This window comes from Lepus europaeus, chromosome 5 (genome assembly GCF_033115175.1).
Source record: "Lepus europaeus isolate LE1 chromosome 5, mLepTim1.pri, whole genome shotgun sequence".
NCBI lineage: Eukaryota > Metazoa > Chordata > Mammalia > Lagomorpha > Leporidae > Lepus > Lepus europaeus.
The window spans coordinates 120,065,615-120,078,065 of NC_084831.1; the positions used below are offsets into that span (position 1 = coordinate 120,065,615).

General features: G+C 55.7%; 1 protein-coding gene across 2 annotated transcripts in view; it reads left to right on the plus strand.

The window, feature by feature from the left end:
• Nucleotides 1-267: 267 nt before the first annotated feature.
• Nucleotides 268-12,451, plus strand: part of IL6R (interleukin 6 receptor) — a 48,900-nt gene continuing 36,716 nt past the window's right edge. For both annotated transcript variants that reach the window (XM_062192367.1, XM_062192368.1), the window contains exon 1: nt 268-573. In XM_062192367.1, coding sequence (XP_062048351.1) covers nt 327-573 — 247 coding nt within the window. In that variant the 5' untranslated portion in view covers nt 268-326. The remainder of the gene's footprint in view (nt 574-12,451) is intronic.

Genomic DNA, 12,451 nt, shown 5'->3' on the forward strand with positions numbered 1-12,451 from the left:
TGAGAGGCGCAGCTTTACTGCGCGGGGCCGCGGCACACCCAGGTGCCTCTTTCGCAGCGCAGTCCTGCTCACGAAACCAAAAAGCAAAAGCGAGCGGCGGAGCGGCGGAGCGGCGGCGGGCCTGAGGGAGGGGCCCGCGGCCCCCGCCCTGCCTCTCAGGTGTGGCGCGGCGGCAGGAAGCCACCCCCTCCGGTGGGCCGGGGCGCGGGGCTGTTGCGCCATCCGCGGGGCTTTCGTAACCGCACCCTGGGACCGCCAAGAGACGCTCCAGCGCGAGTTCCTCAAATGTTTTCCTGCGCTGCCAGCACCGTCCGCCGCTCTGAGTCATGTGGGAAGTCGCGCTGACACCGAGCCGGGCCGCAGGGTGCCGCGCCGGGCCGAGGGACTCGCGGGGTGCGCCGCGCGCCCGCCTCCCGGGGATGGCGGCTGCCTTCGGGGCCCGAGCCCGCCTTGCCCTGGCCGCCCGGGTCACCAGCCGAGGAGGAAGCAAGCTGGCCGTCCGCTGCGCGCTGCTGGCCGCCCTGCTGGCGGCGGGGGCCGCGGCACTGGCCCCGGCGGGCTGCCCCGCGCTGGGTAAGGGCTTGGGCGCCCGCGGCGGGCTGGGCTGCGGGTGGATAGGGGAAGCCGCCGTGGCCACCGCAGTCAGCGGAGAGATTGGAGCGGGGAGCAGCGGTGTGACAGCTCCCCTTTCGGTGGCGAGCTGGGCTCCCTGCGGGCACAAGGTGCAGGCCCGGGGCCGACCGGCTTGCTCGGGCGCCCCCTGCTGCGACTTCGGCCTTGGGTCCCGCGCGCCCCGGGGCTGTCTCGTCTGTGGCTGGGGAGCGCCCTGCGGTCTGTGCGCAGCGCTAGGTGTGTTCTCCAGTCTGTTTCCCGGCGCCCCGCGTTTAAGTCTCGCACAGCTGTGCCCGCAGTGGCGCTAACCGGCGAGGAACGCGGGCTGGCCCTAAGGGGGTGCTGTTCCCTGCAGCTGCTTGGGGCCAGCCCTCCTGTCCCCCCTTGCTTTGGGGCTGTGTGTGTGGCACCCCTCTTGGTTCTGCCCCAACGGTTGGGTGTCTGTGTGGGTGACGGAGCCCCGACGGTGAAGAGACTGACAGTGTGGACTGGCGCTGAGCCACAGACCCTATCTCTGTGGCTCTCGCCGTGGTGGCACCAGCTCTGGCCAGCCGACTGCTCTCCTCCCAGGAGTGACACTGAGCGGGGAGGCTGGTGAGGGACTGGGACCCCCTGAGGCTGGTCCAGGCTGGCCTCCCCTTTGAGACCAGGGTTGGAGGCCCGGGAGGGGCGGGGTACTTGCTCCTGCTGAGTGTGGTGTGCCCCACTGCGGTCCCAGCTGCCTGTCTGGTCTTTCCTCTAGAGCAGCTGGGTAGCTGCCTGTTCCCAGGTTTATTTGGGGGTCTCAAGGCTTCTTTAAGACTACAGTGGAAAACTAAGGGGCAGCGCACCGGCTTTTGGAGCAGTTGCTGTCGGCCGTGGCTCTAGCTACTCCGACCTGCTGTGCTCCTGCCTGGGCGAACACGCTGCTGGGTGTCTCCCAGCTGCAGGCTGTGTGCTGCAGTTGGAGGCAGGGCTCCAGGGCCTGCAGCCTCTCTTCTGCATGGTTGTGGTCCTTGTGCTTGGAAGAGGACAGGGAAGGGACCCCTTTTTCAATACTGGCAGAGCTTCCTGCCCGTCACTGCCACTGGTGATGGACGCCTCCTGGCTGTTTGCTGAGCCCCTGCTGGATCCGCTTGTCATTTTGTCTGCCAAAGAGGAGGCTGAGGGTCAGAGAGGTGGAGAAGGGAAGTTCTCAGGTGCGATGGGTGGAGGCCCACCCCCTCCCGTGGCTCTAAGACCCACAAATGTAGAGTTCCACCAGTAGGCCGAGCTGGGGGTGGCTGGGGACAGTGGAGACTCACTCCTCTGGCTGAATGCTGGGGTGGAAGAGGCTGAGGGAGGGAAGTGGAGGTCTGGGCCTGCCCATCATGGTGTCAGGGGCGGGCAAGGCAGGGTGGAGGTCTCGGTGGGCTCCCTTGCCTGCCACTCTGCCCGCGGACCAGGGCACCTGCCCCAGGGGGCCACTGCTGTAGGTACTGCTTCCCTTTGCTCTTACGTGGCTGCCAGGTCCTTGGCTACAGCCTGCTGTAGCCAATTCTCCCTTTTCCCGGGGGGTCCCAAGGTTTGGACAGCCTGTGAAAGGCAGAACTGAGAATCTGGGGAGGAAGTGAAAGCCCTTCCAGTTCAGAGGGAAAATGCAGAAATGTCAAAATACCCAGCTTCTCTCCCACACCCACACACCCAGCCCGTAAACTGGAAGGTGAAAAGAAAGAACGCGTACAGGAAGCGTGGAGCAAATGAGTGTGTGTCCCGCTCCAGAGCAGCGAGGGGCAGCGGGCAGCCAAGCTGGAGCTGGCTTCGGGAGTCCCCCGGCTCTCCAGCCGGTGCCGCAGGCTCGCCACGGGCTCAGCTGCCCCGTGCCCAGGCAGAAGCTGCCAGTGCTCCTCAGGTGTATCTGCTGTCCAGGGGGCCTGGACGTCTTCCAGACTGGGCTTGGCAGGCCTGGGTGTGGGGGAGTTTCCTCTTCCTTCCACAATGTAAGCAATGCACAAACAGGCACTTGTTGCACCTGTAAGTATCTCCAAGTCTTGTTTTCAGCGTCTAAATTTCTCTTTAGGGCAGCCTCTGCTTTGCCCCTGGGACCGACCTGCACCCCCGCCTCACCCTAAATCGGTATCTGTTGCAAGAGCGGCTCTGGCCCTGGCACCAGATTTGGGGCATGTGAGTGTTGGGGGGAGGCTTGGTAAAGCTGTCGATTCTGGGCCAGATTTATGGAGTGTGAACGAGCAGAGGGGAGGGAGGTCTGGAAACGTCCTTTCGGCTGCGTGCCGCTCGTGAGTGTTTTAGGCACTGCCTGGTTTGAGTGTGTGTGACTGAAGATTCGGCTGGAGTCCCTCCGTCACGGGACTCCCCGTGACAGAGTCTCTCCCAGTTTTGTCCCTGTCCCTTGTTTGTACATCGCAGCAAACATTGGCTGGATTCCGGAAAGTCTGTGAGGCCCACGTGGGATCAGCCACACAGATTCCTCCCAAGAGGAGATGGTCAAGTGCAAGTCATCACTCCTGGGCTGCCCCGCCTCCCCCCCCCCCCCCCCCGCCAGGTGTCTGTAAAGACTACACAGTGACCTGGTTGCTTTCTCACTGCCCTGAACACGCGCCTCTTTCCTCTTCTCCTCTTTCCCTGTCCTGCCAGGCCAGCCTGCCTGGCACAGACGAGACAGGCAGGGCGTTCCCGGTCACCAGATCTACCCTGGGTCTGAAGCTGCGGTCTCTAATGCGCAGCCACTGGCCACCTGTGGCTTCTTAAAAGTAAATTAATTGCAAGTCCACCAAGTGAAAAGTTAGTTTTGGAGCTGCGCTGGTCACCTGTCAAGTGTGGCAGAGCTGCAGGTGGCTGGTGGCTGTGGTCCCGGACAGCGTGACGGAGGGCAGCATCCCCATTGTTCCAGAAGGTTCTCCCGGGCGGTGCTGGCCTGGAGCACCGAGCAGCTTCTTCCAGAGGTTTTCCATTGTTCCTTTTATTTCTCTCTGCCTTCCCCTCTCCTTCCGCTGAACACCGCTCTCTTGTGCAGACAGTGACGCAGGCTGTGGAGCCAGACAGCTCTCTGCCCCGCCTTGTGAAGATGACTTGACCTTGGGTAAATGCTTTAATTTCTGTGAGGCTCAGTGGCCTCATCTAGAAAACATAAACACTGGGGCCGGTCTGTGGTGCAGCAGGTAAAGCCACTGCCTGCCACGTCGGCATCCCATGTGGGCACTGGTTCAAGTCCTAGCTGCTCCTCTTCTGATCCAGCTCCCTGTTAATGGCCTGGAAAAAGCAGCAAAAGATGGCCCAAGTAGTTGGGCCCCTGCCACCCGTATGGGCATCCTGGATGAAGCTCCTGGCTCCTGGCTTCAGCCTGGCCCAGTGCAGGCTGTTGTGGCCATCTGGGGAGCGAACCAGAGAATGGAAGATCTCTTTCTCTCTCTCTCTCCCCCCATCCCCCTCCCTCTCCCTCTCTCTCTGTAATTCTTTCAAATAAATAAATACATCTTAAAGAAAAAACATAAAAATCCATATAATCAATCCTCCATGTCTGTGGATTCCATATCCACAGATGGATTGGAAATATTTTTAAAAATTGCATCTGTACAGACTTTTTTCGTCATTTACTCCTTAAGCAATGCAGGATAACAACTATTTGCGTAGTATTTACATGGTAGGAGGTAGTACAAGTCATCTACAGATGATTTAAGTCCACAGGAGGATGTGCAAAGGTTGGACACAAATGCTATGTCCTTTACGTAAGGAATTTGAGCTGCTATGGCTCTTTGGTATCCTAGGGGCATGGGGAGAGGCCCTGGACTCAATCTCTCCAGGACGCTGAGGGATGACTGTTTACCTCCCAAGGTTGTTGTGATTCACTGAGCTAAGTGTGGTGTTACGCAGAATGTTAAGAAAATCACTAGCGTGCAGCAAGTGCTTAGATAGAGGGCTTCATTGTTCCTTCATTCTAGAAATATGGATATACATATATATCAAAATATATAGCAATGTCTATCTATACTGTGTTCTAGGCACTATTTTAAGAGCTGGAGATGTAGCAGGTGAACCAATTAGACAAAAATCCCCAGCTTATGGGAGCTTCCTTCTAGTGGGGGATGTCATTGAAATGTATAATGTATAGTATGGTGGCTACTAGTCCTGAGGGGGAGGATAAGGCAGGGGAGTCTGGCCCTGTGCCTGTGTGTTGGGGATAGGGTGGCTGTGGAGCAGGTATTCTACGTGGGAAGCCGCAGTGAGAAGACCTACAGGGAATATGAAAATAACAAGCGAGTCCTTACACTCCCACCTTGAGCAGGAAAACTCCTGCGGCCTCTTTAACCACCTGTTCTATCTGAGGGTCTGCTCCAGCCTTCCACACAACTCTCAGAGGTCCTGGGCACTGGAGAAGCTGGGGACCGTCTCTGCAGAGCCCTTGTCTCCGGCTGAACAGGGAAGTGCTAAATGTCAAGTCGTCAACTGTGAGTTGCATGGGAGGCTTTGCAGAGGAGGCCCTGAGGGTGCAGTGGCAAAGGGGAAGATGGCAAAGAGCGGCTCTGAGCCCTCAGCCTGTCAGTGTAGGTGAGGCCCCTGGGGACTTTCTCCCGGGGAGTTACTCTGTGTGCTTTCCCCTCCCCTCTGGTCAGAAGAGGCCAAAAGTCCCTACTGGTGACTTCTACCCCAAGGAGTGAGCCCAGAGTCCCTACCTTCCAGGAGCTCCCCATGGCACCTGTTCTCTGAATTGGTGCCTTTCCCATCAAAGCATCCTTTGGTCACCATCACCACCTACCGAGTACTAGCTGTGTGCAGGGAACTGGGCTCACTCTTTGCATCCGGTTTACTCTTGGCAACAGGAGCACTGGCCCCTTGCACGGAGGGCGTAGGCCACAACCCCGCTGCACTGGAGGTCATCGGTCAGTGGTCACTGCTTCCTGGTGGAAACGGAGTTGTCCATTGGACAACCTGGGGAGATGCTGAGAAGGAACTGGACACCGGGCTCAGAAACTGGGGAGTGAGGATGGAGCTTCAGCTAGGAATCTGGGAGTCGTCTGTGGGCAGATACGGTTTTAAGCCTTGCTATCACCTTGGGTCAGGATGTAGGGAGAGAGGGGAAGAGGCGCCGGGCACGAGCCCTGGGCACACCCACCCTCTGAGGCTGCAGGACGGGGAGCCAGCAATGAGGCAGTGCGGCAGGGAGCAGGTCAGGGCAGCTGGTGTTCTGAAAACTGGATGAGGACGAGGTTTCCAAGAAGAGGGAGCTGTGTTGTCAGGCAAGAGGATGGCGGGTTTGACCAGGCAACAGGCAGGTCACTGGTGGTGACCTTGACCTGGGGAGTTTTGGCAGAGTGGGAGCCAAAGGCTGGTGGGAGAAGATGCAAGAGAGAAGGGAGGGAGGCAGTTGGAGCCAGCGAGTGTAGACAGCTCTCGAGGAGGCTCGCTGTAAACAAGAGGAAAGCAGTGCAGGGTGTCTTGGCGGCCGAGGATAGGGAGGTTTTTTTTTTTTTTCTTAGCTGAGCCCACGTCAGCATGTTTACTTGCTAAGGGAGAGGATCTGGTGGAGACCAAACAATTGACAGAGAGGTGAGAATTGCTGAAGCAGCTGAGTAGGCGAGATGAAACCCAGGCTGCAGGCACGAAGTGACAGCCCCTGCTCTGCACCTGGCTCTGTTCACATCACCTGTGTTGCCAATGGCAACCCCTCCCCCTTTCCCCAGACAGGGGCAGCAAGGTGCTCCTCTCCTTTCCCAGTGTCCTCATGGGGGACTGCCACACCACGGGACGGGGTGAGAGTGCCCGCTGCTGTAGGGGCCCGGGGTGTGTGGGGGCCATCGCATGGTGGCCCACTCCTTCTGTTCACCCTTCCGGTCAGAGGGCTGTCGTGTGGCTGCTTATCACTCTACGCAAGCTTCCTCTGTCTCAGAGGGGCTGCTGGTGTAGCCGGCAGTCAGGCCTGTGTCCCCACTGTGTACACTCACCTGGGAGGGGACCTCTGGCCAAGGCACTGCAACCCTTCGAGCATGATAGTGCCCTGGACATGGTGACAGGGAGAGTGGTGCTTGGTCGCCGTTATGGACCTGTTGAGCCTGTTTTAATGGGAGGTCAGGGGGCAAATGGTGTTCGTGTCGTGGGAACCATGATGGCAGTCCCATCTTTGGAGAGCTTGCGGGTGTTCTAAAACACTCCTGAGAGTTTTACATTTCCTCTCTCTCTCTCTCTCTCCTTTTTTTTTTTTTTAAAGACTTATTTGAAAGGCAGAGCAACAGAGAGAAACAGACAGACATAGACACAGAGAGGGACGGAGACAGACAGAGATATCTTCTGTCCGTTTTTTCACTCCCCAGATGCCTGCAACATCTAGGGCCAGGCTGAAGCCAGGTCCAGGAACTCCATCTGGGTCTCCTTCCAGGGTGGCAGGGCCCTGAACACTTGAGCCATCTTCTGTTGCTTTGTGGAACAGAAGTGGAACAGGGGCCAGCACTGTGCCATAGTGGGTGATGCTGTCACCTGCGGCACCGGCATCCCATACAGGTGTTGATTCAAGTCCCAGCCTCTCCACTTCTGATCCAGCTCCCTGTTAATGTGCCTGACAAAACAGCAGAAGATGGCCCAAGTGCTTGGACCCCTGCACCTGTGTGGCAGACCTGGAAGAAACTCCTGGCTCCTGGCTTTGGATCAGTCCAGCTCTGGCTGTTGTGGCCTTTTTTGGGGAGTGGATCCACAGACAGAACATCTCTCTGCTTCTCTGTAACTCTGCCTTTCAAATAAATAAGTTAATTTTTTTCTAAAGATTTCATTTATTTATTTGAGAGGTAGAGTTACAGAGAGAGAGAAGGAGAAAAGAGAGAGAGGTCTTCCATCTGCTGGTTCACTCCCTAAATGGCCGCAACAGCCAGAGCTGGGCCGATCCAAAGCCAGGAGCCCAGAGCTTCCTCCTGGTCTCCAACGCGGGTGCAGGGGCCCAAGCGCTTGGGCCATCTTCCACTGCTTTCCCAGGCCATAGCAGAGAGCTGTATAAGAAGGGGAGCAGCCGGGACTTGAACCAGCACCCACATGGGATGCTGGCACCGCAGCTGGAGGCTTAGCCTACTACACCACAGCACCAGCCCAGTGAAGGCTTGCATGCTTGACCATGGTGCCCAATGGACTAGAAAGAATTTATTTATTTATTTTATTTACTTGAAAGTCAGAGTCACAGAGAGAGCAAGATCTTCCTGTCTGCTTGTTCACTCCCCAGATGGCCACAAGGGCTGGAGCTGGGCCAAGCCGAAGCCAGGAGCTTCTTCTGGATCTCCCACATGGGTGCAGGGGCCCAAGCACTTGAACTGTCTTCTGCTACTTTTCCAGGAGCATCAGCAGGGAGCTGGATTGGAAGTGGAGCAGCTGGGACTTGAACCGGTGCCCATATGGGGTGGTGGGGTTGCAGACAGCGACTTAGCCCATTGTACCACAATGCCGGCCCTTTACTGAATCCCCTTTCAGTGGCCATTCGGTTGTTGTCTAGGTTGCTGTCACAGACAGTGCTGTGAGGAATAGTGTTGTGTCTCCTGGAGGCTGTGTGTGTACAGGTGCACGTGTAGGATCTAGTCCTCGGAGCTGAACTGAGAGGTCAAAGGCCCTGTGAGTTGTAATTTTGAGAGTAAATAAGAGGTGTACCAACTTCTGCTCCCCTCCCAACAGCACCATGAGGGCGCCTGCATCCCCACACCCTGGCCAGCAGTACTCTCTAACTGATTTGTATGCAGAAAATGGTATCTGTATGGAATTCATTTGCATTTATCTTATCTGAGATTGTATGGGTTTTTCCCTGATAACATACATTTGTATAATCTGTTTCTGCAATCTGCCTATTCATATGCATTGCTCATTTTTTATTGGGATGTTGATCTTTTTTATCGTTTACTGGAACTCTTAATGCTCCGAGGCCTTTAGTCCAATCCCTTGTGATGTGAGTTGTGAATCTTTCCAGTTCATCATTCAGCTTTTTACTTTTTTTTTTGGTAGTAGAGGGTCTTTTTTGCCACACATTTTTTTTTTTTTTTAAACTCAAGTTAAATTTATCCCCCATTTTCAAGGCTTCCAGGTTTTGTGTCATGTATAAGACCTTCCCAGTACAAATATTATTTATTTACTTATTTTTATTGCATTTAAAAGGCAGAGTGACACAGGGAGGAAGAGACAGAGAAGAGAAAGAGATCTTCCATCTACTGGTTCACCCCCCAAATACTCACAACAGCCAGAGCTGGGCCAAGCTGAAGCCAGGAGCCAGGTACTCCACATAGTCTCCCACGTGGGTGATAGGGGCCCGAGCACTTAGGCCATCATCCACTACCTTCTTGGGATGCATAAGCAGGAAGCTAGATTGGAAGTGGAGCAGCTGGGACTCCAACTGGCACTCTGATACGGGATGCTGGTGTTGCAGGCGGCAACTTTACCCTCTGTGCCACAGCACCAGTGCAATGCCAGTATTATTTTAAAAAGTCCTCCCTCTGCCCACCCCCGATACTTTTAAGAATTTTAGAAATTTAAATATTTGGTCCATTTTGAATTTATTATGTGTGAGTTCTGAAATCTGGTTCTGACATGTTCTCTAGTTATCACCAGACATTCCCATTATTGAACAATCTACCTTTTCCCCACTGATTTTAGAAGTTATCTTTTTTTAAAAGATTTATTTTATTTATTTGAAAAGCACACATAAAGAGAGAAAGAGTCTTCCATCTGCTGGTTTACTCCCCAAATGGCTGCAAAGGCCAGGGCTGGGCCAGGCTGAAGCCAGGAGCCAGGAGCCTCTTCCAGGTGTCCCATGTGGGTGCAGGGACCCCCAAGGACTTGGACCATCTTCCGCTGCTTTCCCAGGCGCATTAGCTGGGAGCTGGATCGGAAGTGGAACAGCCAGGACTGGAACCAGTGCCCGTGTGGGATGTGGGCATTGCAGACGGCGCCCAAGCAGTTACACCACAACATTGGCCCCTAGAATTTACCTTTCAACCAAATTCCTGCATACTTGGATTTCTGTAGTGAGCAGTTAAAAGCACACATTCTGAGGTCCACTTGTCTGGGTTTTGAATCCGGTGTCACACCTGATTAGCTGTATAACCGCTGCTTCCTCTTCTGTCAGATAGGGTACAGGGAAGTTCAAGTCAGGGACCCAGGGAACACACTTGGAGCAGTGCCTGTTGGAACTTCCTAGTCTCTCTTGTCGCTTTCTCTTTCTCGTCCTACACCAGTGCCACGCTGTTTTAATTCCTGCCACCTTGCCATACACTTGATGCTTGCTGCAGCGATTCCCTCTCGTTGCTCTGCACTTTCAGAATTTTCCTGACCATTGTTGCTTGTTTACTTTTCCACTGAACTTTAGAATCAATCTGCCTACTTCCAACAAAAAAGGACTTTCTTTTTTAGGATCAAGTAAACTTCAGATTAATTTAGGGAGCATGGTCCCATTTATTTATTTATTTAAAAGATTTATTTATTTATTTGAGAGTCAGAGTTATATGGAGGAGAGGCAGAGAGAGAGAGAGAGGTCTTCTATCCGCTGGTTCACTCTCCAAATGGCTGCAACAAACAGAGCTAGGCTGATCCAAAGCCAGGAGCCAGGAGCTTCTACTGGGTCTCCCACGCAGGTGCAGGGGCCCGAGGACTTGGGCCATCTGCTACTGATTTCCCAGGCCATAGCAGAGAGCTGCATCTGGGATTCGAACCGGTGCCCATATGGGATGCCAGCACTGCGGGTGGCAGCTTTACCCGTTATGTTACAGTGCCAGCCCCAGCATGGACCCATTTATAAAGCTGAGCCTTCCGCCACCAGCAAACGGTTGGCCTGATGGGGCTTATTTATAAGGACAGCGCCAGTCCAGGCTTCCCAAGGGCGGGTGTGCCTGTTGCACTTCTGTCTGAATTACTTCCTTCATGGTGGAGTGGAGTGAGCAGGCCAGTGTGTGCAGGTATGTGTGGCTTCATGAGCTCTTGGCCTGGGGTGTAGGGAGGGGGAGCTAGGGGTGTGCACTGCAGTGTGTGGGGGGACCTTGGGCCTGAATGGGAGTGTGTCTGGCAGTTAGAACCTGTGCACAGAAGAGTGACAAGTCGAACCACTTGACAAATGCTCATAAGCCAACACAGCCCTGGACCCGGCACTAAGCCCCAGGAGCTGCCCCAGGTGGAGAGGGAGTCACACCTCCCCATGGGACTTTAAATCCTGGTGTCCTCTCTAGAGGGCACCTGACTGGGGACCAGGCTCCTGGTTAGATGCCAAGGGCAGGCACATCCGGAGCTGAGACAGGAGGATCCTCCGTGCTGCACTCCTGGGAAGGCCAAGGGCCGTGGAGGTGGCCAGGAACCCAGAGCACGGAGCCCAGGGGTTGGGCGCCACCTGCACCACATGCCGGTGGCGTGACTGTGGGGCCCTGGTCTTCAGACTTAGGAAAAGTGAGCAGGTGGCCCCGAATCCTCACGAAGAGCCTCCTTATCTCGGCACCCACTCGCTGGCAGTGCCCTTGCCCTTCTGCCTCCTTCTGGGCAAAGTCCCATGAGCATCCTCCCTGGCCATCAATGCCTTCCTTCCCCAGCCTGCTCAGCGCTGCCTTAATCTGTATTTCTCAACCCTCTCCTTGGGGTTAGCCAGGGGTGGGGGCCTTGGGTGGTTCGCCACCCTCCATAGATATCTTTTCCTCTGATTAGCTTATAATTACAGAGGGTGACCAGGCCTGACCTTTCTGGGCCGGGGCCAGGTGGTTATCTCGGGTGCTGCCTGGGGAGGAGGGAATGTTTTTGTCCTGAGGCCCGGGGCCTCCCACAGGGTCTCTGAGTCAGCCTCCAGCTCTACCTTTTTATGGGTCCAAAGGAGCCTTCTGCCAGCCTCTCTCCCTGCCGCAGCTGCGGTCGTGGTGGCTGGAGAGGAGGGCCCAGCCAAAGTCAACACTAACTCTGCCAAATACAAGACAAATACAAGCAGGTACAAGAAGCACAAGCAGTGCGCGGGAGGGCAGGGGCGGGCCTTCCCTGGGGAGCCTACAGGGTTGTGGACGGGGAGTGGTTGAGAGCTGAGTTAGAGAAGGGCTCCCTGCACCACCACCCCCAACACACAGCTCAGAGCCTGGAGGAAGCCTCGAGAGAGCCAAAGGGTGACCTCTCTTCTCTTCTCTTCTCTTCTCTTCTCTTCTCTTCTCTTCTCTTCTCTTCTCTTCTCTTCTCTTCTCTTCTCTTCTCTTTTCTCCTCTCCTCTCCTCTCCTCTCCTCTCCTCTCCTCTCCTCTCCTCTCCTCTCCTCGTCTCTCCTCCTTTCTTTTCTTTTCTTTCACAATTTACTTATTTGGAAGGTAGAATGACAGAGGAAGAGAGAGATGAGTGAGAGAGAGAGAGAGAGATTTTCCATCCTCTGGCTCACTCCCCAAATGGCCACAACAGCCAGAACTGGGCCAGGCTGAAGCCAGAAGCCTGGAACTCCATCTGGGTCTCCCATGTGGATGGCAGGGGTCCAAGTACTTGGGCCATCCTCCGCTGCTTTCCCAGGTGCATGAGCAGGGAGCTGGATTGGCAGCAGCGTAGCTGGGACATGAAGCTGCGCTCTGATATGGGATGCTGGCATCAGAGGTGTCAGCTTGACCCACTGCACCAGCCCTAAGGGGGTGACTGGGTGTCTGAGAGAGACCCCCATGACGAGGAGGCTCACTCACACCCCTCACAGCTCAGGGTCCCCCCCTTCCCGCTCTGTGGGAGTGGAGAGGTCTGAGAAGAGCAGGGAGGAGGTGGGGAGGAAACTGGGGGAGAGGTAGGCGGAGGCTGGGCAGCCTAGAGGAGGGGCGCTGGGTAGTGGTGGAGCAGAGCGAGGTACCTGGGCCAGGGGAGCGGACGGCTTTGCACAGACCCACCTGTGCCCTGGGCAGATCCCCGCTCGCTGG